Source organism: Indicator indicator, chromosome Z, assembly GCF_027791375.1.
Source record: "Indicator indicator isolate 239-I01 chromosome Z, UM_Iind_1.1, whole genome shotgun sequence".
Lineage (NCBI taxonomy): Eukaryota > Metazoa > Chordata > Aves > Piciformes > Indicatoridae > Indicator > Indicator indicator.
In genome coordinates, this window is record NC_072053.1 from 83,701,890 (window position 1) to 83,725,315 (window position 23,426).

Here is a 23,426-nt window from a genome sequence, read left to right on the forward strand (position 1 = left end):
GGGATCAGTCTCATCACATGTAATGTGACATGACGAGGAAATGGCCTTGAGTTGTGTCAAGGGAGGTTCAGGCTGGATATTAGGAAACATTTCTTCACAGAAGGGATTATCAGGCATTGGAATGGGATGTCCAGGGAGGTAGTGAGGTCCCCATCCCTGGAAGTGTTTAAAAGAGGTGTGGATGTGGTGCTGAGGGACATGGTTTAGTGGCAGTGTCTTAGCAGCAGTGGTGGGATTGCAGGCTCTAGAAGAGCAGTTGGACTTGATGATCTCAAAGGTCTCTTCCACCCTCAACAGTTCTATGGACTTGACATTTTACAGTTTACACTATGCAGGACATAATGAGCATGGAATAAGTCTATCTATAAAAGGTGTGTTTCTACGTTCCCATTTTTGACCCAAAGTCACAATTTCTTCAAAAGTGTTTATTTCACAAATTTTTGTTTTTTTTTCATATCCCCAGATGAATATTACAGTGACTATTACAAGCATTTTCCTATAAACAAAGGTGTAGTTTACAGATTTGTTCAAAATGGAAAAAAAAAATATTTTATAAGCAGTTGCATTTCATCTACAGGTGTTTGCTCCTGTGTAGCAATTTCTTCAACAGCAGCTTATACTTCCTGCATGTTAAGGTAATGAGACTTCAATCCCCAAAAAACTCCTCAAAACAAACAAAGTAAGCATTGCACATTTTTGGTGGTAATTCCTTTTTCTTCTGATTGGAACTTAATTTGAAAGTCCTTGTCCACTTGGCATTGAAAGCAACTGGGGAAGCTGGCCTCTGGATTGTTTTACTCAACATCTACATTGATAGAACTTCTTTCAGGGGGCTTAAAAAAAACAAAACTTGAAGTGATTTATGACTAATATATACGTGAATCAGTAAAGTTTGGGGGAAAAGGCTCAAGCTAGCTCACACCATTCATTTTAACTATGTCATATGCAATGGCCAAAATGCTGATTTTTCTGTTAAATAGAGTGGGAAAGCAATTTTACACCATTTTGTCCACTTACTATTAAAAAATGGAGGAAAAGAAGCTGTGTTTCAAGCGTAGCTTTTGCAAATTACACCAATGGAGGCTCAGATCTTCCAAAGGCTTTTGGTACCATTGTAATTTCAGAGTCTCAGTTGCAGGACCAGCTTAAAATCTGCAACGTGCTGACATTTTGTTATCCTCTCACTCACACAAAGTCCTTTTTGGCACAGTGGAGTATAGACAAAAAAACTTTATGACACACAAATGCAGCCTTGAGGTTTAATGTTCTTTTCTACAGTCCACCATAACAGCTTTACCAGCTGAAAGAGAAGCTACAAGATGCCAATAAAGAAAAAAAAGAATGGAAAAATAAACAAAATAAAAAGCAAGTTTTGGGTGAAAATGAAGCATGTGCATTGTCTTGGATGCTTCTTGTTAGGGCATGTGTCTGGCCTCAGGTTTGAAGTGTTGGTTTCATTGTGGTGTTGGTTTGTGTGATTTGGGGTGTTGGAGGGCTTTTTTTTTTTTTAACTTAATTTTACTTTTTATGCCCAGTAGTGCTTTCCTGAGGTACAATACCCATACAAAAGTCAGTATGGGAAAACACACAGAGATTAGTCTGTTTCTTATCATCCATTCACCACTGTGTATTGGTTCTTCCAGAAATCTGTTTGGTCCATATTTAAGGAGTTCCTTAAACTCCATCTGTGATTTTTTTCTCTCTTTGCTGGGGGTCTCTGGGTGGGAGAAGTGGGTTTAATCATACTTTCCTTCAGACCTTATTGAGAAATTCCAAGTTGAGAGCAGCAGGGATATGAATTGAGTCCATGGTTATGGAGGAGGGGTTGAAGGGGAACAAAACGGGGAACATGTGCTTGAAGTCTAAGAGCAGCTGCGGGGGGTCATTTCGCTCTTGCAATTGCATCTGTGAGGGGTGGGAGAAGAAAACAAGTTTAGCATCAGTTGTCACCTTTTCTTTGCATTTCTAGGGCTTATCATCACAGGTTCGACCATGTTTATCATCATCACAGGTTTGACCGTGCTTGTTATCATCAAAGGTTTGACCATGTTTTTCATCGTCATTGAGGTTTAGGAACGTATACAGTTTTAGAGACACTGCAGAAAACAGTGAGAATTGTTTAGTTCCCTTTTTCAGAAGCCTTCCTCTGAGCAAATATTCAGAGGAACTTCTACACAGACTGTAGGAAACACCATCTCAGAAGAACCTGGCTACCTTTTCTAGTGTCCACACAAAGGCTTGCAAACAACATGACCCCCTTACACAGCAGATCGCTTTTGACTTAGTTGTGGAGGCATGTTCTAGGAGGAGATGAACTCGTTTCTGTTTCCTTTTCCTGCCTTCTCCTTGGTTTTAGTTTTTTTCCCTTTAGTGGTCAGTTTCTGCCTTGTATCTCAGCAGTAACTCAGTGATGCTCCACTGACTCCTGCAACCTTACTTCGGTGTTGTCCTTCCTTAAGAGGGAAGTTGCTACTTAATTAGTAGCTGGGAACTTAGGTGCTTACTGCTCTTTGTGATGGAACACCCTGGTCATCCCTGCAGCTTTAGGTTGCAGGAAAGCATGTGCACACGCAGAGCACTGAGTTCAGGACAACAAGCAACAGCATGGCTATTACAGAATGCCAGAGTTAGTGATGACTTCATATGGATGCCATCAGAACTATCTCCTCCACTTCCTTTTACTTACCTGTATGTCTCGTATGAAGGTTACAGTCACACGTTCTTCAAACTCATTCACAGGAGTGTAGAGATTAAGTATCTTTACAATCTGTTGAACAAAACAAAAGAACGTTTCAGAGAGTCATGAGATTTTTCAGAGTTTGTCTGACTAGGCCTAATGCCAGGAGGAGAATGGAGGGGGAGGGCAGTCTCAGACCTGGCCAGCCTGAGACTTGCCTAGCAGTGGGAGGAGGGGGGGAAGGAAGAGCCCTGAGGGATTGGGTAGACCCTCAGGTGGGAGGAAGGGAGGATTGGGAAGCTTTTTTTGGGAATTCTGTGAGGGGGTTCTGTATGCCTTAGGATGTTCTTTTCCACTATGCTTTGTAGTTTGTAGTTTTTTCTGTAGCTTCACCAATTGCTTTTCCATTTAAACTTTTCCATCACTCTCCAATCCGTTTGCGTGTGTCATTCTTTTTTTGCCCCTTTCGGGGCAAGAGATGTTCTGGCTGGCCTCGAACCAGCACAGATTTTTGGTAGCAGAGGATGGTTCCTGCGGGGCTCTGCAGGTTGGTTTGGAGAGGTGCAGGGGTGGAAAAGTTAAAATGGTATCTGGGCGTTGTTGGTTTTTGGTGGCTGGGCTCAAGGCTTTGTGCTGGCACGATCCTGTGAGCGTTTTATGGGTTCCGAGGGGACGCCCTGGTGCATGGCAGTGGCGTAGAATCCCGTCTGCCCTTCCAAGCGGCAGCGGTGATTTTGTAGCTATTTGCTTCGGGGGAAAAGCTTAAGAATGCGGTGCCTGTCCCTTTCCCTTTTGTTCCCCGCGGCGCCAGCGGCGAGCAGAGCGGTGCAGAGCCGAGGAAGGGGGAGGGACAGTCGGAAGCAGACCAGGGTCGGCTTGTCCCGCGGCGGTGGGGGCTGGCCGCAGCGGGAGGTGAGCGGTGGCTCCCGTAATCAAGAAGGCGAGCGGTGGCTCCAGTTCAAAGGCTGCTTCCGAGGGCCCAGGGAGCGAGGGTAGCTTTGGCTGGAAAAGCCGCTCGTGTGGCCCGAGGGGTGGCGGCAGTTTGGATCTGTACCGCGGCTGCAGAGGTGACGGCGGCTCTCGCTGTTATCTCTCCCCTGATTCTCGGACGCGTTCCGAAAATGGCGCCTAAGCACCTGGCTCCGCCTCTCTTCTCGGCTGGCTGCAGTGCAGCCACTTCCTCTCCGGGGGAGGGCTGTGTAGCCGGATGCCTCCACGCCTCGGCATGCGTACGCTCAGAGGGAGCGGTGTGCCTGTGCGCGGTGTGCATCCGTATTAGCCTCGGGCCGCGGCTGGAAGCAGTCAGCACTGGGCTTGGGAAAGGTCCGTGCAGCTTTGGAAAGTCTCAGCGTGCTGTTGCCTGCAAGGGGTGGAAGGAGTCGAGTCGAGGAGCCTGATTGTTCTGACTCGATTGCCCCAAGGGGTGGAGACATGCCGCTTGAGTGGATGGAGATTGATGTTTGATTGAGAAGTTGTGAGGTTGTTTCCAGGTGGCCAGGATGTCCATCGGATCCATGAAGAGTTCACCGTGCAGAGGAATGAACTCTGCGTCGCTGGGAGGTTCCACAGGATGAGGGAGAAGAGCTGGAATGAACTGGAACTGTTACCTGAGCCCGAGGGACAGACCTTTCGGAAGGACGCCCAGATGAGGACCTGGACTTTGCCAGACATGTCATCTAAGAACTGTCTCTGATCTGATGATATGTTTTGGGTGCAGGAATTATGGGTATGAAATAAGGGGTGGGATGTGGCAGTTTGGGCTGGGTGCCCCTTGCCACTGCTGCATGAGATACACCTCTGGTATCCTGGGTGCCCACCGACAGGGGTGGACACAGGAAACGGCGTATTTCTACCCATAAATCCTGCGCCCTATAAAGCCATCTGCAGAGTCATCCTCTTCCTCTTTCTTCCCTCTCTGCTCCCATGGGAGATGTCCTCTCTTATCGGGTAATGCCGGGGGGTATCTCAGGCCTCTTAGGCCTGACTAGGCCTAATGCCAGGAGGAGAATGGAGGGGGGGGCAGTCTCAGACCTGGCCAGCCTGAGACTTGCTTAGCAGTGGGAGGTGGGGGGGAAGGAAGAGCCCTGAGGGATTGGGTAGACTCTCACGTGGGAGGAAGGGAGGACTGGGAAGCTTTTGGGAATTCTGTGAGGGGGTTCTGTATGCCTTAGGATGTTCTTTTCCACTGTGCTTTGTAGTTTGTAGTTTTTTCTGTAGCTTCACCAATTTGCTTTTCCATTTAAACTTTTCCATCACTCTCCAATCCGTTTGCGTGTGTCATTCTTTTTTTGCCCCTTTCAGGGCAAGAGATGTTCTGGCTGGCCTCAAACCAGCACACAAGGCGTCATGGCTTTAAACATAGAGAGGGTAGATTTAGATTAGATATAAGGAAGGAATTCCTCCACTTGAGGGCATTGAGACACTGGAACAGGTTGCCCAGAGAAGTTCTGGATGTTCCATTCCTGGAAGCTTTCAAGCCCAGGTTGGACAGGGCTCTGAACAACCTGATCTAGTAGACCTTATCCCTGCTCATAGCAGAGAGGTTGGAACTAGATGCTATTTAAGGCCCCTTACAATCCAAACAATTGTATGATTCTATGGTAAGTATCGTCCTGGTGTTCCTTTGCCTGCTCTGAGGTATGGTTAAGCCTCCATGGACCTGTCAAACTCACTTCTTATGGTCACATTTGTAAACTGGGAACAGAGTTGAACAACAGATTTACACAGGGAGTCCACCAAGATGGCACTTGGTGATGTGGGTGACCAGTCCATGGATACCACCTCTACCACACTTCTCCTGATGCTCCTTCACTCCAACAGCAAAAACTTGAGTTTATCTCCTCCTGGAATGGAGAATCCATTAAGGTTGGATCCAGCCAGCCTAGCATGGCAGTTTTGAACATCCTGTCCCAAATATGAATCATTGGTGGGCACCTTGCAGACCTAGCCAGGATAGACCCTAGCAATGGGCAGCAAGACGGCTTTAAAATCCTGTCTGACTTATACCATGAACTCCTTAGGGCTGGGTTTGCTCTCTACAGATTTCTGAAGGTCCAGCACCATCAGTGGCACCATAAGAGAGAAGCCACCAAGGAGACCACCTCTGACAAGGGTCAGAACCTAACAACAGTCCTGACGAGGACAAATTGTCCTGTTACACGAATGACACTCAGACTGGGCAGTGAAGATGTGGCAGCAGAAGACCATCCTTTGCCACCCCTTTAATTATTAATTTAACTCCCTACCTGCTGCGTTGTGAGTGATGTGCACAAGGAGCAGATGGCCTCAGCATCTTCCGAGGTTTTCTTTTTCAGCTGCAGAAGCTGCGCCGCCTGAATCAAGGGCTCCAAAGTTTTGGCTGCTCCACTCTGCTGCAGGTTCTTCCCACGCAGCCATTCCTCCAGCTGGCTTATGTTAAACCTGAGCAAGAACCAAGACATAAAAGCATGAGCTGGGAGATAAAAATGTCAAAAAAAGAGACTGGTAAATGTGGATTTTTGTGAGCCATCATTTGTGCTACACAAAGCAAGGACAACATTTACATTCTACATTCCTCAGAAGGAGATGAGCCACACAACAGCTGAGCAGCACAAGGGATGTGCTTTTCTGCAGCATTCCAGTTTCCAAAAAAAATTAAAATCAAGCTTTGAACAACCTTTGAAATGCTGAAAGAAAAAAAAAAAAAAGCCTGCAAGGTACCCAAGCACCATTGAAAATATCTGCACAAAAAAAACCCAAAAAACCTCTGCCTGTGCTCACTCCAAGGCTCCAGGGGAACACGGAAAGGATGCACCAAGGGAAGGGGAAGTTTAAATCATTTACAGCAAGAAGTAACTTGTAAGATTTATGCCAGGGATGATAAAAATTCACAACTCCTTTTTGGCAGGTTGGCAATAGCTACCCTTTGAAATTCCATAGCACCCCAGGTTTGGGTAGGGGTAGGGACCTTTAAAGGTCATCTAGTGCAATCCCACTGCAGTCAGGAGGAACATCTGCAGTTAGAACAGGTTGCTCATAATCCCAAACAACTTTACCTGGCATGGTCCAGGGATGGGACATCTCCCACCTCTCTGGCCAACCTGGGACAGGCTCTCACCGCCCTTAGTCTCAAACATTTCTCCCTTCTCTCCACTCTCAATCTCCCTCTTGCAGTTCAAACCATCACCCCTTGGCCTGCTCAAGAGTTTGTCCCCACATTTCTTCTAGGACCCTTTATGTACTAAAAGGCCACCAGAAGGTCTCCCTGGAGCCTTCTCTTCTGCAGGCTGCCCAAGCCCAACTCTCTCAGCCTGGAGCCTCCCAGCAGAGCCCTTCCAGCCCTGCCAGCATTGCTGTGGCCTCCTCTGGCCCTGCTCCAGCAGCTCCCTGTCTGTGCTGTGCTGAGCACTCCAGAGCTGCCCCAGCACTGCAGGGGGGTCTCAGCAGAGCATAGCAGAGGGGCAGAATCCCCTCCCTGCCCCTGCTGCCCACACTGCTGGGGATCAGCCCAGCACAGGGCTGGCTCTGGGCTGGCAGTGCTTGGTGCTGGCTCATGGCCAGCTCTGCACCCACCAGCACCAGCACCCAAGGCCTTCTGCACAGGGCTGCTCTCCATTCTTCAAGGAGCCTTCAGCTCTACAATAGTTGTAGTAAAACCAGCAGACCCATCAGCATTTCATTTTTCTCTTTCCCATCACCTTATAAATGGACAAAACTCTCTTGAGCAAGTACATCCCAACCCAAACCCCATGTCCCACCTCAGCTGCATGCCCGTGCTCCATGAGCAGACATCTTTCCTCAGCAGGAGGTTGTTGAGGGCAACTGCATTGATCATGTAGAAGAGCTGCTTGAAGACCTGCTCCATGATCTCAGGGTCCATGCCCTGGTCACACATGGTGCTGTGGAAGGTGTTCAGCTGGCGAATGATTGTGTCTAAGGTGTAGGTGGTGTCACCATCTGCTATGCAGGAGGTGCGAGTCTTGTAGCCTATTGGTTTGATACCAGAGAGCCCCTGGATACTCTCATTTTCCAACACTGCAAACACTGAAAAAGGGGGAAAAAAACAAAGAGCTAAGATGCTCTGAACCCATCTATTAGTCATTAGAGGTAAGAACTGATCCACCCGTGGGCAGTCACAGACATGCAGCAGTCTCAAGATGCCACACAGTGGATGCTGGAAGGACTGAAAGTGGGACAGAACCATTGATTGCTCATTTACTGTGATAATCATGGAGACAACCCCCAGTATCAATCCATGCTGGGGAATGAAGGGATGGAAAGCAGCCCTGAGAAGAACTTGGGGGTGCTGGTGGTGTAGCAAGTGAGGACATCTCCCCTCCACCTCCTTTTCATCTACAACTCCAGGTCCCTCAGCTGCTCCTCACCAGACTTGTACTCTAGAACTTTCACCGGCTTTGTTGCCCTTCTCTGGACATGCTCCAGCACCTCAATGTCTTTGGAGTGAGGAGCCCAAAACTATTCCAGCTGAGGCCTGAGAGGGTTCTGGGCAACCTGATCTAGTGGAGGACGTCCCTGCTTACTGCAGGGGGGGTTGGACTAGATGACCTTTGGAGGTCCCTTCCAACCCAGACCATCTGTGATTCTATAATTCTAAAACGGAACCCAGGAATCCAGGTGTTGCCTCACCAGTGCCCAGCAGAGGGCCATGATCTCCACCCTGCTCCTGCTGGCCACACTCTCGCTGATCCAAGCTAGGATGCTGGTGGCCTTCTTGGCCATCTAAGCATATGCTGGCCTACGCTTAGCCAGCTGCCAGTCAACACCCCCAGGTCCTTTTCTGCTGGGCAGTTTCCAGCTACTCTGCCCCAAGCCTGGAGTGTTCATGGGCTGGTTGTGTGTCAAGTGCAGGACCCAGCACATGCTATCACTGCACAAAGGTCAAGGTAGATATTTACAGCAGAAAAGTATTCTAAAGGCTAACGTGCTGTGAACTCACCAATCATGGGCTGAAGTATGTTCTCTGCTATCTTAATGAGCTGCTGGTAGATCTGGATGGAGAGGTGGCTCAGCACCTGGCGGTACTCAGTCAGGTCAAAGTTCTTCAGACAGTGCTCGTTCTGCTTAGGTGTGTTTTGTGTCATGAAACCCTGAGCAGGAGATGAAAACACTTGGTTTCATTGTCCTTCATACTTATTTACAATCCACTACAAACACTGTGTTCAAATACAGTACAATATACCCAGATGTTACCAAACTTCGTTTTTTTAGAGCATTATGGAAAAGATCAAGACTCATAAATCCAACATTTTAAACTGACCTGAAGTTTAGCAATCTCTCCAAGTAGCTGTATTTATTCCCTGAAGACACAGCAGGTTTCTTACCACACAGATGCTGTAGCCCCAAGTCCTGTGCTCAGACATGAATAATTTCCAACTAAAAATAACTGGTTATTTTACAAACTGCTCAGAACTGGGGTTTTCCCTTTGCTTTTTTGCACCAAATTATCAACTGAATTTTCAAAGAGCAGGTTCACATAACACAGTAAATCATGGCAAAGAATGTGAAAATTAAGGTTGGTGGGGTGTTGTTTGTTTTTTTTTTTAACCACTCTTCTGGTTTTCTTGGTGGGGGTTTCCTTTAAAATGTGATATTGTTATCCAGGCAGAAGAGGGCAAAACAGGAGCAATAACAATTAGAAATTATCATTTACATTACTTGTCTAATTAAAACCTTGGAAGTCCAGCACTGAGGTTTTAGACACTACTGTGAATGACCTGGATAATTAATTTGATCCCATGAAGACCTCTGTCTTTATTCTTAAAGCTTGATTGCTCAGGATTAAATAGAAACAACGTAATTTGGCTCCTGCTGAAAATTTTAATACCTAGAGCATATGGCAGCATGTGATGCACTAAAGAGGACAATGATGATCTGGTTTTGTCAGAAGGGATTTGCTATCATCAAACTTATTTCAGTTTATGAAACATTACTGAGGCAGCAAGAAGAGAGAGGATTCCCTCCCCAGATCTGACATTATGATTCTGAATTTTTGCTCCTTAGAACTGCGGTTATTTTTGACAGAACAGGGGGGGAAATAGTAGAAATGTGCAGAATAAAACTGCAAGATTTGGAACTTGCCTTCCCCTGTTTGAAGTCCTTGGGTAATGAAAAGTTGTGGGACCTACTGAAACTAGGCCTTCAAAAGTAAACTATCAGAAGGAAATCCCTTCTTGAGAAACGTCCAAGTTGGGTATGGAATTCAGAACACTCTGCTCTGTGCTGTGTTCTGAGGGTCCTGGTCTCAGCTCTCAAATGTCTTGTCTTGGTGCAAGGCCCCAGGGATCCCAGTGTGGTGTGGGTGGGAAAGAACCTCTGGAGATCATCCAGTCCACCAACCCCTGCTGACACAGCAGCACCCACAGCAGCTTGCCCAGGATCGCAATGGCCAGGGTGGGCTGGAATCTCTCCAGACAAGGAGACTCCCCAGGCTTCTGAGTAGCCTGTGCCAGGGCTCCAGCACCCTCACAACAAAGAAGTTTCTCCTCCTGTTGAGGTGGAACCTCCTGGGTTCCAGTTTGTGCCCCTTGGCCTGTCCCTGGGCACCACTGACAAAGAGTCTGGCCCCAGTCTCTTGCCCCCCTCCAGCCTTTCTCTCTTGCTGAGCATTGCTCAGATCCCCTCTGGGGCTGCTCTTCTCCAGGCTCAACAGCCCCAGGGGCCCTCAGCCTTTGCTCCTCACACAGATGCTCCAGGCCTCTCAGCAGCTTTGTAGCCTCTGCTGGGCTCTCTCCAGTAGTTCCCTGTCTCTAATGAACTGGGGAGGCCAGACCTGGACCCAGGACTCCAGATGTGGCCTCACTAGGGTAGGGGAGAAGGTGAGGAGAGCCTCCCTTGGCTCTCTAGCCATGCTCTTCTTAAGGCACCCCACAAACCTGTGGTCCAGTTCGGACTAGAGAGAAGGAAGAAATATTTTACACTGAGGGTGGTGAGACACTGGCCTAGGTTGCCCTGAAAGGTGGCTAATGACCCACTCTGGAAACATTCAGAGTCAGGTTGGCTGAGGCTCTGAGCAACCTACTGTAGCAGCAGATGTCCCTACTGTCTGCAGGGGGGTTGGACCAGGTGACCTTTAAAGGTCTCTTGGACCCAAACTATTCTGTGTTTCTATGAACCTATGAGCTACCTCGTGTTACATCCAAATGAACAAAAGAGCAAAGTCTGAGATGACCTCCCACCACAGCCAGAAGGAAGCCCTGAAACCCAGGAGGCCTGAAGATCCAACATACTGAAGATCAGTGATGAGTTTCTTACCGCATCTCCGCTGTACTGCTTCAAACAGTGCAGCAGGCGACAGGTATTGGCCAGCCAGAACGATGTCATCTCAAAATCACTGTTGTGTTTCTGGAGGAGCAAAATCGAAACCTGTGAGCCTGGTTGTAAGCATCTCACCTCGTCTCAAGCCCAAGAGAAGAGAAAAGTGGACACCTACCCTCAGCACTTTCTTGATGCTGTTGATGGTGGAGGTGAGCAAGGAATGCACTTTCTGGTCGTCGTTGATGTAATCTGCGTGCCTGATGCACATGTAGAGGATGTAGGCAGGAAGGCAAGGAACCGTAGCAGACACTGTCTGGGGCTTCAGATCTAGAAGGTTTGGGGTTTATTTTCAAAATCCTCTTAGAATCACAGAATTGTCAGGGCTGGAAGGGACCTCAAGGCTCATCCAGTCCCAACCCCCCTGCTATGGGCAGGGACACCTCACACCACAGCAGGTTGCTCACAGCCACCTCCAGCCTGGCTGCAAAAACCTCCAGGGATGAGGCTTCCACCACCTCCCTGGGCAACCTCTGCCAGTCTCTCACCACCCTCATGGGGAAGAATTTCTTCCTAACATCCAATCTCAATCTCCCCATTTCTAGTTTTGCCCCATCCCCTCAGTCCTATCACTCCCTGACACCCTACAAAGTCCCTCCCCAGCTTGCTTGTTGCCCCCTTCAGATCCTGGAAGGCCACAAGAAGGTCTCCTTGGAGCCTTCTCTTCTCTGGACTGAACAGCCCCAACTCTCTCTGTCTCCATAGGAGAGAAGCTCCAGCCCTCTGTAATCATCCCCGTGGCCCTTCTCTGGACATGCTTCTGTAACAGGGACTCCAGAACTGGACATGGTACTCCAGGTATGGTCTCACCAGAGCAGAGTAGAGGGAGAGAATCACCTCCCTCAACCTGCTGGCCACACTTCTCTTGATGCAGCCCAGGGTACAGTTGGCTTTCTCTTAAAACTCAACAACTTCTAGATGAAGCAGGGAACACCAGAGCTGGAGAAGGTGACAGGCAAACCTCTCTTTCCCCAGCCCTCGAGTTCATGAGATTTCAGCTCTGCAACTTCCTTTCCTCTCTGCAGCATGCATCTGTAGAACAGATGGACCTGCTGGAGATGGCTAAAGCAGAAGAGTCACAGCAGCAAGGCTCAGAAGGGTAGCACTGGTTGAACTGAAGTCTGAACCTGGTAAATCACATTCCATCAAGATAATTAATCCTAATGGTGATAGTGGGAAATTGCAGCCTCTAAGGGAAGAGCTTATCTGACCAGGGGGACTTCAAAGCCCACAGCATTGGGCTAGCAGTGTTCAGTGAACTCTTTTTAGAAGCTCTGTTGACTCACTTGGGTTTCCATTCTTTGCTGTCCATTAGGATTTAATATCTTAGCAACCTGAATGAGGGGATTGAGGCACCACGAGTACATTTGCAGAAGACATCAAGCTGGGCAGGAGTCTTGATCTGCTTGAGGGTAGGGAGGCTCTATAGAGGGATCTGGACAGGCTGGGTAGATGGGCTGAGGCCAGTGGGATGAGGTTCAACGAGGGCAAGTGCCAGGCCCTGCACTTGGGTCACAATAACCCCATGAATGCTCCAGGCTTGGGGCAGAGTGGCTGGAAACTGCTCAGAAGAAAAGCATCTGTGGGTGTTGGTCAACAGCTGGCTGAAGATGAGCCATGGTGTGCCCAGATGGCCAAAAAGGCCACCAGCATCCTGGCCTGGATCAGCAATGGTGTGGCCAGCAGGAGTAGGGCAGGGATTGTCCCCCTGTACTGCACCCTGGTGAGGCCACAGCTTGAGTACTGGACTCAGTTTTGGGCTCCTCACTCCAAGAAGGACATTGAGGTGCTAGAGTGGGTCCAGAGAAGGGCAATGAAGCTGTGAAGGAACAAGCAACAGGACAAGAGGAAATGCCCTCAGGTTGCACTAGGGGAAGTTTAGTCTGGACATGAGGTACAATTTCTTCCCCCAAAAAGGTTGTCAAGGCCTGGCCTGGGTGGCTCAGGGCCATGGTGGAGTCCCCATCCCTGTAGGTATTTCAAAGCTGTGTGGTTGTGGTGCTGAGGGACATGGATTAGTGGTGACCTGGCAGTGCTGGGTTAACCTTGGACTGGATGATCATAAAGGCCTTCCCCAACCAAAACCATTCAGTGATTCTATCATTTAACCCATGCTGGTCTGTCTCCTTAGAGCTGTGCTCCTTACCTACCCTAACTGCTATTCCCACTAGCTTGCAGCCACACAAGGGATCAGTTGGAGAAGATCTCTTTGTCTATCTCAAGATCCAAAGTTTACAAACTCTCCCAGGTAAGAGGAGCCATGCACAGGAGCAGAGCAAATTCCTCACCTGTGATGAGGTTTCGGATGAGGAGGGGCTCATCTTCTTTATAATACTCCAACATGCCCTGGAAATCCTTCTCCTTCCTTTGGACAGTGACTTGCATGTTAGGCTCCTGCTGCCTCCTCTCTGCTGGCACCATGGCTTGGAATGCTGTGAAGAGAGGAGAGACGAGGGGGTGCCTGGTGATCAAGAACTATTCACACCTTCTGTAAGCATTAGATGTTAAATCTCTAATGATGTCACCAGATTGCACAGACTTATGTAAAACTCAGGTCTTGAACTAAGGGTCAGCAGTAGTTCTGACTGGGAATGAAGGAAATAGTGCAAAAGTTGGACCTAAAGAGGCAAAGATGAAGTCACAAGGAAAAATGTCACTGCTGTGAGGGTGCTGGAGGGCTGGAGCAGGCTGCCCAGAGAGGTTGTAGAGTCTCCTTCTCTGGAGAGCTTCCAACCTGCCCTGGGCATTGTGCTGCTGTGCAAGCTGATGTGGGTGCCCTGCTTGAGCAGGGTGGTTGGAGTGGGTGATCTCCAGAGCTCCCTTCTGACCCCTACCATGCTGGGATGCTGTGACTTTTCATTGACTAAGGAACTAAAGGCTAGAAGAGCTATCAGAGTGCCACAGCAATGCTGGCAGGGCTGGAAGGGCTCTGCTGGGAGGCCAGGCTGAGAGAGTTGGGCTTGGGCAGCCTGCAGAAGAGAAGGCTCCAGGGAGACCTTCTGGTGGCCTTTCAGGACTTCAAGGGGCCTAGAAGAAAGCTGGGGAGGTCCTGTTGTAACAGGCCAAGGGGTGATGGTTTAAACTAAAGGAGGGAGATTGTGAGTGAAGGAAGAAATGTTTGACACTGCAGGTATTGAGAGCCTATCCCAGGTTGTCCAGAGAGGTGGGAGATGTCCCATCCCTGGAACTATTCCAGGTAAGGTTGCCTGGGGCTGTGAGCAGCCTGCTCTAGTTGCAGATGTCCCTGCTGACTGCAGTGGGCTTTGATTAGATGACCTTTAATGGCCCCTTCCAGCCCAAACTACTCTGTGATTCTTTGATTCTCTGAAGGTTTTCAGTGTATGATTTTCACAGTGGGGGTGAAAAAACAGCCAGGGAATGGACAAACACCTCAGCATCCCATCTTCCATCTGGCTGCTAAGCTGAAGATCTGCAGTGGCACACCATGGAGCCTTCTGCTGCCATAAAAGTTTAATGAAACAGAAGAGGCCAGGGACTGCAGTGTTCAGCAGCCTGCTGCATCCAGATGACACTGGGACCAGCTGTGCTGGCTGTGGAAACCCTCCAGTTCTTCAGCTTAATTTCACATAATGCCTTGTTTGCAGAAATTAGCTCATGAGGACACGGTGCTGTGCTTCAGTCACAGTGTCTCCAGAGAATGGGAAGCTCCTTCTATGCAGTATAGATGTCACATTGGTGGTGTTCTGTGATCACAGGGAGCATACAACACATTTTATTGCTAACTGGGTTTAATTCCTTAAAAAAACAAACAAAAAAAAAAAAAAGCCATGGCAGAGCAGTGGTCTGTGAGCTACTGGTTTTGTGTGTCTGATCTGGACAGGCTGAATTGAAGGTCCAAAGCCAGTGGGATGAGGTTAAACAAGCTTGAGTGCTGGGTCCTGCACTTGGATCACAAGTTGTCCCTGCAGTGCTCCAGGCTTGGGGCAGAGTGGCTGAAAACTGCCCAGCAGAAAGGGACTTGGAGGGGCTGCTAAACAGCCAGCTGAAAATGAGCCAGGGGGTACCCAGGTGGCCAAGAAGGACACCAGCATCCTGGCTTGGCTCAGCAATGGTGTGGCCAGCAGGAGCAGAGCAGCAATTGTCCCCCTGTACTCAGCACTGGTAAGGCCACACCTTGAATCCTGGTTTCAGTGTTGGGCCCCTCCCTCCAAGAAGGGCACTGAGGTGCTGGAGCAGGTCCAGTGAAGCTGGGATGGGTGTAGAGCGTAAGTCTTGTGAGGAGCAGCTGAGGGACCTGGGCTTGTTCAGTCTGGTGAAAAGGAAGCTGAGGGGAGACTTTCTGTCTCTCTATAGCTCCCAGCCTGCCCAGATCAGAGACAGAAAACCAATAGCTCACAGACCACTGCTCTGCTATGGCTTTGTTTTGTTTTGCTTTAAGGAATTAAACCCTGTTAGCAATAAAACATATTGCATGCTCCCTGTGATCACCTGGTTGGAGCCAGGTGAGGGTTGATCTCTTCTTCCAAGGAACAAGTGATAGGACAAGAAGAAATGGCCTCAGGATGCAGCAGAGGAAGTTTAGTCTGGACACGAGGAACAATTTCTTCCCACAAAATGGTTGTCAAGGCCTGGCCCATGCTGCCCAGGGCCGTGGTAGAGTCCCCATCTCTTGAGGGTTTTCAAAGACATGTGGATGTGGTGCTGAGAGACATGGTTTAGTGGTGACCTGGCAGTGTTGTGGTAAGGATTGGGCTTGATGATCTCCTCCAACCAACGGAATTTTGTGATTCTATGATTCTCTGCTTGGGTCACAGTCTTGATAGCAAGGAAAGCAAAAAGGCTTCTTGCAGTACTCTCCCATTGCTGGTGCATCAAGCACCAGTCTGATAGCTCCAGCAAGAACTTGTCCCTCATCACATCACGGACCTTCTTTCAGGCATGCCAAGTTCAACCACTTTGACAGGCTAAAACTACAGCAGCACAGCTCTGCTTCCTCAAACACAGCCTAAGCATGACCCAGGAGCTTCATCTGGACTTTCAGTTTCCTGCTGTCACACTAGTGATGAGCTCCGTGCTAGTTAAGACCCAGAACGAGCAAAATCTTTCTTCAACAGAAAGCAGAGAAGGAAAACCTCCAGCTCCCCAAGGCTGCCCAGAGTGCTGTTCCCTACACCAATGTCTACCAAAAGTTGTCACCTTCAAAATCTTGGACCTTCTTCATGTAAATCTTCAGCTGCTTCTTCAGCTTCTTTTCATTCTTTTCCAACTTCTCCAGCAATTCTTTAAGATCCTGAAAAACAGAAGGATGCATTGGGCTAAAAAAAAAAAGAAGAAAAAGTTAAGCCCAAGAACCCAGGCTGGAGAAGTGAGCAGCAGCCAACCTCAGGAGGTTCAACAAGACCAAGTGCAGGGTCCTGCATCTGAGTCGAGGCAATCCCAAGCACAAATCCAGGCTGGGCAGTGACTGGCTGGAAAGCAGCCCTGAGGAGAGGGACTTGGGGGTGCTGGTGGATGAGAAGCTCAACAGGAGCCAGCAGTGAGCACTTGCAGCCCAGAAAGCCAAGCAGAGCCTGGGCTGCATCAGGAGAAGTGTGGCCAGCAGGGCCAGGGAGGGGATTCTCCCCTCTGCTCCACTCTGCTGAGACCACACCTGGAGTAATGCATCCAGTTCTGGAGCCTCTATTACAAGAGGGATCTGGACATGCTGGAAGGTGTCCAGAGAAGGGCCACCAGGATGAGCAGAGGGCTGGAGCACCTCTCCTATGAGGAGAGACTGAGAGAGTTGGGGCTGTTCAGTCTGGAGAAGAGAAGGCTCTGAGGTGACCTTCTTGTGGCCTTCCAGTATCTGAAGGGGGCTACAAGAAAGCTGGGGAGGGACTTTTTAGGGTATCAGGTAGTGATAGGATAGGGGGGAATGGAATAAAGCTGGAAGTGGGGAGATTCAGACTGGATGTGAGGAAGAAGTTGTTCCCCATGAGAGTGGTGAGAGCCTGGAATGGGTTGTCCAGGGAGGTGGTGGAAGCCTCATCCCTGGAGGTGTTTAAGGCCAGGCTGGAGGTGGCTGTGAGCAACCTGCTGTAGTGTGAGGTGTCCCTGCCCATGGCAGGGGGGTTGGGACTGGATGATCCTTGTGGTCCCTTCACAACCCCGAATGATTCTATGATTCTATGATCTGCATCTTGTTTGTGCATCACTATGGGACAGTGTCAGCATCTTGGCCAAAGAAGATCCATGATATTTCTGGGCTGCTCAGAGAGACCCTTACCTACACCACAAAGACTGGGGCACACCACCCCCTGAACTCTAGAGGCTGGTGTGGCCAGCAGGACCAGAGTGGGAATTGTCCTCTTGTAGTGGGCACTGCTGAGGCCACACCTTGGATCCTGGGTTCAGTTTTGTGCTCCTTACACCAAGAAGGACATTGAGGGGTTGGAGCAGGTCCAGAGAAGGGCAACAAAGCTGGGGAAGGGTCTGGAGAACAGGGCTGGGGAGGAGCAGCTGAGGGAGCTGGGGGTGTTCAGCCTGGAGAAAAGGAGGCTGAGGGGAGACCTTCTGGCTCTCTACAGCTCCGTGAGAGGAGGTTGGAGCCAGGTGGGGGTTAGTCTCTTCTCCCATCTAACAAGTTATAGGACAAGAGGAAATGGCCTTAAGTTGCTCCAGGGGGGGTTTAGGCTGGCTCTGAGGAACAAGTTCTTCCTCAAAAGGGTTGTCAAAGCCTGGAAGAGGCTGCCCAGGTCAGTGGGTGGAGCCCTGGAGTGGTTTCAAATCCATGTAGCTGTGGTGCTGAGGGACTTGTTTAGTGGAGACCTGGCAGTGCTGGGTTCATGGTTGGACTCAATGATCTTCAGAGGTCTCCTCCAAACAAAACAATTCTGTGATTCCCTGGCTGTGGAGGTTGTGGGCCTGCTTTTTCTAGATGCAGTACTCACAACAAACCACCCAAAGCATTTTACTGCTGGCTGTTAATCACAACAGTTCAGTGCCCTTTGGACACTAGAGATGTGGAGAAAGGCAAGAAGCCCTTAGCTGAAGTGAGGAGGGGCAAGTGCCCACTCCTAACAAATGCCAGCAAGAAAGAACTGTGTTGTATTTGGAATTACAGAGGACAGTGGTCCCCCAGTGAGCTCCTCTGGGAGGCAGTGCCACAAACGGGGCTTAAAAAAAAGGATGAAAAACGTAAAACAAAATCTCTGTGGAGTCACAAGAGTCATAGAGCCACTGAACAGCAGTTCAAGGTCAAGTCCCAATGCTCTCAAATCCACCAGTGGGAATCACAGAATCATTCTGGTTGGAAAAGAGCTTTAAGATCATTGAGTCCAACCAGACCCACCACTAAACCATCTAATGCTGAAGCATCCTGCAGAGAATTGAGGAGGGGTGGAAGAAACCAGAGTGCCTTCTCCTCCCCTTCACATTTCTTATTTCCTTCCTCTCAATGTTCTTTTTTTTTTTTAATCTCTTCCTTTGGCAGTGTTTTGCTGCAGCCCCTTACCAGATTTTCATTGGTGAGACGTGTGATTTCTTGCTGAAGTCCAAACTCCACCTGGACCTCTGGAGACAACTGCAGGGTCTGCAGGAAAGCCTGCTGCTGTTTCTCCAGCTCCTCTTGCATGGCATCCACCTGGTTTCTCAGAGCTTCCATCTCCTCCTCGTGCTGTCTTCTCTGCTCCTGGAGCTGTGCCTCCAGCAACCTGAGAAAAGGGCCAGACCACTCAGCCTGTGAGCTCAGCATCCTGTTAGTAACCACTGTTTTGAGTTCAGATCCTCCAAAGCCAGCCAACTTGGGTTCCTGGGCAACCTCCCTATCAAGCTGACATAAGCAAAAGAACTTCTGTGGCCATTATTGCCACATTAGACTGTTGATTAATCTATTATAGATTAAATACTTTTGAAAATACAGACATGAGACCAAAAAATTTGGTTTTGTTTGTTTGGGATTTTTTTGTTTGGTTGTTTGGTTGGTTGGTTTGCTTGTTTTTTTAGATAAAAGGCAGGGGAAAAAAATCCAAGAGCTTTTTTTTTTTTCCTGCAACTGTACCACAAATTTGGGTTCCTTGACTCTTCCCATTCACCCAAAGCAAACACATGGCAAGAAAGTGGTGCAGACCAATGCCTGTAGCATCTCTTCTGGTGCTCACCTCCTCCCAGACATCAGTTCTGACTCCTGAAAACTGAGCTGTGTATCTTGCAAAGAGCCCCATTGGACTGGACTGCCACAGCCTCCATTTGCTACTGCTGAGAGTTCCCAAAAAGGCAGAAGCTGAAGCACTTTGCTCCCTCCTAGCTGTTTGTAGAGCTGGTAGTTACCTTTTCTTTAAAATAAGGATATCCAAGTCTACCTCAATTTTAATTCATTAACTACCTGCAGGGAGCTATGCACAAGGCCATCCTGACCAGCTCCTACTTTCGTCATCAATCCTGACCTCACCAGGACTCTTCAGCAGTGGGTGAAACATTGGTTTCCTTCTACTCCATGGCATAAAAATAGCAATGCAGTGATACATAGCTGCCAGAAGTCACCAAGTGTGGCCTTTCTCCCACTCTGAGCTAGTTACTCAACTTTTTCTGCCATAATTTCTCCTGCTACCCTCTCCTACCTCCTTTCCCCTAAAAGAGATCTCTTTCCAGCCTTGCTCTCATAACCCCAGGGGAGAAATGCTGAGCTAAAGGGTTACTAAGGTATTTATTTAGAACATTACCCTGCCATCTGCTAAACCCTCATTAATCCAGTGGAAGAATGATTCATCACTGAGACATTAACTGCCCTCCTGTGCTGAAAATCGTGGCAAGAGGCATGATTTTTTATAAGGGTCTCTTCTACCCTCTGCTTAATGGAAATCTCCTTGGTAGGCCTCCAGCTCTCACAAGAAGAATAAAATGAGTGACTCCAGAGGGATCAGGACCCTGAGGAACAGCCATTAAGACAGAAACTGCAAAGTATTAGTCCCAGATTGCACAGGGTGACTGTGGCAAAGAGGAAGAGGACCCAGGAAGATAATCAAGCCCATGTCATTGCTGTACCCCATGGAGGTACCCTGTGGGTAGAGATACAGACACCACACACATAGCTCAGGCATCAGATGCAAAGAGCAACCCTCAAAGCTGAGGAAGTCCCTGGTGTTGGGAGCTAAGCATTTATCCAAGAACATGCACAGACATGGAGCAAGGTCCTGCACCTGGGTTGAGACAATGCCTGGTATCAGCACAGGCTGGGGATGCAGGACTGGAGAGCAGCCCTGTGCAGAAGGCCTTGGGGGTGCTGGGGGTGCAGAGCTGGCCATGAGCTGGCACCAAGCACTGCCAGCCCAGAGTCAGCCCTGTGCTGGGCTGATCCCCAGCAGTGTGGGCAGCAGGGGCAGGGAGGGGATTCTGCCCCTCTGCTGTGCTCTGCTGAGACCCCCCCTGCAGGGCTGGGGCAGCTCTGGAGTGCTCAGCACAGCACAGACAGGGAGCTGGTGGAGCAGGGCCAGAGGAGGCCACAGCAATGCTGGCAGGGCTGGAAGGGCTCTGCTGGGAGGCTCCAGGCTGAGAGAGTTGGGCTTGGGCAGCCTGCAGAAGAGAAGGCTCCAGGGAGACCTTCTGGTGGCCTGGCAGTGCTTCAAGAGACCTAGAAGAAAGCTGGGGACAGAGTTTTTCTGAGGGCTTGTTATGATGAAGGAGAAAAGAGGGAGATTGAGAGTGGAGAGAAGGAAGGAATGTTTGACATGGAGGGTGGTGAGAGCCTGTCCCAGGCTGCCCAGAGAGGTGGGAGATGTCCCATCCCTGGCAGCATCCCAGGTGAGGTGGTCTGGTGCTGTGTGTAACCTGCTCTAATTGCAGATGTCCCTGCTGACTGCAGGGGGATTGGACTGAATGAGCTTTACAGCTCCCTTCTGAATCAAAACATTTGATTCAGTGGGGAAAAAAATCTACAACTCCATCAGATCCACTGGGAAATTCACGGAGATTTACATCTGTGAACTGTTTCCCTACAGGAATAATTAAGTATTGGGGGGGGTTGTGGGGTTGGGGGGTCGGGGAGGGGGAATGTTATAAGGCTTGTATAAAAACCCATATGCTTTTTATGGAAGCTTTCTGGATGAAAAACGTTACTTTTTCTGTTGTTGTTCTTTTAAGATCCAGACAACTCTGCCTGCACACCCATTTTCCAGCAGGAGACAGACAAGCACCTTTTGCAACTACAGCAATATGGGCAGTAACAGAGCCAGCCTGGTAATCATCTTGTCAGGAATTATGTTCTTAAGAGGCTGTGAACACACAAGCTCAGCATGAAATAAGTATTTAAGTACTTAATTTTCATTTTATTTCCTCATGTGGGTTCAGGATGAACTGTGAGCCACCCTCAGAACAACACAAGCCTTCTATGAACTTAGCTTCCTACACTGCTTTGAAAAACAAATGAATCACCTCTGGTATTCTTCCTGTTATTGCTGGTTTTCCTCTGACCACTTTAGGTGACTTTCTGCCATGCTTTATTTTCCCTCCTCCTCTCTACAGTGTTCTTAGCCAGCTCTTTTCCCACTTTTTTATTAAAATCATATATATTTGAGGTTTATAACCACCCTGCAGGAGAGCACAGGGCTGCTTAACATTTAAATATCTCCTCTTTCAAGCACTTGGTTGAACCAGGAGAAGAATCCAGGAGTCTTCTGCCTTGCTTTCATCTCTGTTTGTGTTTCTCAGCATTCATGAGTTTGGAGATGAGACATCATTATGGAATGACCAACATCTCCACAAGGTTTGGAGGTTGCAGGTATGGCTCCAAGGTGTCCCACTGGGGTATTTGTCCACCAGACCATGCTGTTGAAGGATGGCACTAAGTGTCCACCATGCACTTTCCTCCTTATACCTAGAAGCATGCAAAATGGGAGCATGCAAAGCAGGCAGCACCACAAGCACAGGGACTCCCTTTCTGGTATGTTAAGGACTGAGAGAAAATGCTTTAGGGCAGTGCTATATCTTAGTACAATGTGGGGGAAAAAACATCTAAAATGTTGTTTTTTTTTTTGGGGGGGGGGGAGGGGGTTTCCTGGAGTTTACAGCTTCCCAACACCTTTATCATGTAGTAATGTAACAATTCTCACTGAAGCACAGCCCATGCATTACTGACCATCAGCAATGCCCAATTAGCATCACATCAACTCCTCTGAATATTAGTGGGGGTCTCAAATCCCCAGTTTGCTCCAGCTGCCCCCAGAGAGGAGACAACAGACCCTACAGAGGACAAAGGGTCCTAGAGAGGACAACAGCAGGACAGCAGCAGAGCAAGAAAAGGAAGCCAAAGAGCAAGTGAAAAGAGGAAAAGAGGAAGCAGTGGGTAAAAAAGGAAGTGTTTGACCTGGCAACTTGCTTTAGGCCTTGATAAGCCAGCCCGAGCTCCCCATCTTCATTGAGGTACCCCCAGTCCTCAGTCTTGCTAGAAATAAAGGACAGAAGAAGGAAAAGAGAAGACAGAAAAAGAGAAAAGGTCAGTTGCCAAAGAGGGGGAAAAAGGTGAAAAACCAACATAAATGTCATTCCCATTTTTTAAAAGCACACCTTCATTGCATTTTCCACCATGGAAAGGAGAACAACACCCTGGTCACACCCTGTTGGACAACCACCCTGACTCGTGGAGCTTATCCTCTCTCCTCAGCTGTGAGGTGTATCCTCATGCAGCTTTCTCCTCCCTGACCCACCACACCAGCATGGGAATCCAAAATCCTTCAGGTTGGAAGAGACCATCACAAATCATTCAGTCCAAGCTCCTGGCAGGTTATCATCACCCTTCAGATGTTCCTGTTTTTACCAAGAAGACCAGCTCTTGGACACCAGAACTTGAGTTTCCTTTTCTTGTATGGCTAAACTCTTGCCCATTTGGAATCACAGAATTGTTTTGGTACCAAGACAGACTGAGAGAGTTGGAGTTGTGCAGTCTGGAGAAGAGAAGGCTCCACAGAGACCTTCTTGTGACCTTCCAGGATCTGAAGTGGGCTACAGGAAAGCTGGGGAGGGACTTTTGAGGGTGTCAGGGAGTGATAGGACTGAGGGGAATGGAACAAAACTAGAAATGGGGAGATTCAGATCGGATGTGAGGAGGAAATTCTTCCCCATGAGGGTGGTGAGAGACTGGCAGAGGTTGCCCAGGGAGGTGGTGGAAGCCTCATCCCTGGAGGTTTTTGCAGCCAGGCTGGAGGTGGCTGTGAGCAACCTGCTGTAGTGTGAGGTGTCCCTGCCCATGGCAGGGGATTGGAACTGGATGATCCTTGAGGTCCCTTCCAACTCTGGCAATTCTGTGATTCTATGATTCAAGATTATCAAGTCCAACCATAAACCCAGCACTACCAGTCACCACTAACCCATGTCCCTCAGCAGCACAGCTACATGCCTATGAAAGCCCTCCAGGGATGGGGACTCCACCAACATCCTGGTAAGCTTCTTCCAGGCCTTCTCGGTCCTTTCCATGAAGAATTTTTTCCTAAGGTCCACCTTACACCTC

The 23,426-nt window shown here is 48.8% G+C and overlaps 1 protein-coding gene across 1 annotated transcript in view; it reads right to left on the reverse strand.

Moving 5' to 3' along the window:
- Positions 1-1,752: 1,752 nt before the first annotated feature.
- Positions 1,753-23,426, reverse strand: part of MYO5B (myosin VB) — a 58,322-nt gene continuing 36,648 nt past the window's right edge. Inside the window, exons 11-21 of the mRNA XM_054397659.1 lie at positions 22,287-22,364; positions 18,441-18,639; positions 16,145-16,238; positions 13,276-13,419; positions 11,106-11,257; positions 10,928-11,017; positions 8,613-8,763; positions 7,414-7,699; positions 5,923-6,097; positions 2,687-2,767; positions 1,753-1,905 (exon numbers count right to left, since the gene is read on the reverse strand). Coding sequence (XP_054253634.1) covers positions 1,753-1,905; positions 2,687-2,767; positions 5,923-6,097; positions 7,414-7,699; positions 8,613-8,763; positions 10,928-11,017; positions 11,106-11,257; positions 13,276-13,419; positions 16,145-16,238; positions 18,441-18,639; positions 22,287-22,364 — 1,603 coding nt within the window. The remainder of the gene's footprint in view (positions 1,906-2,686; positions 2,768-5,922; positions 6,098-7,413; positions 7,700-8,612; positions 8,764-10,927; positions 11,018-11,105; positions 11,258-13,275; positions 13,420-16,144; positions 16,239-18,440; positions 18,640-22,286; positions 22,365-23,426) is intronic.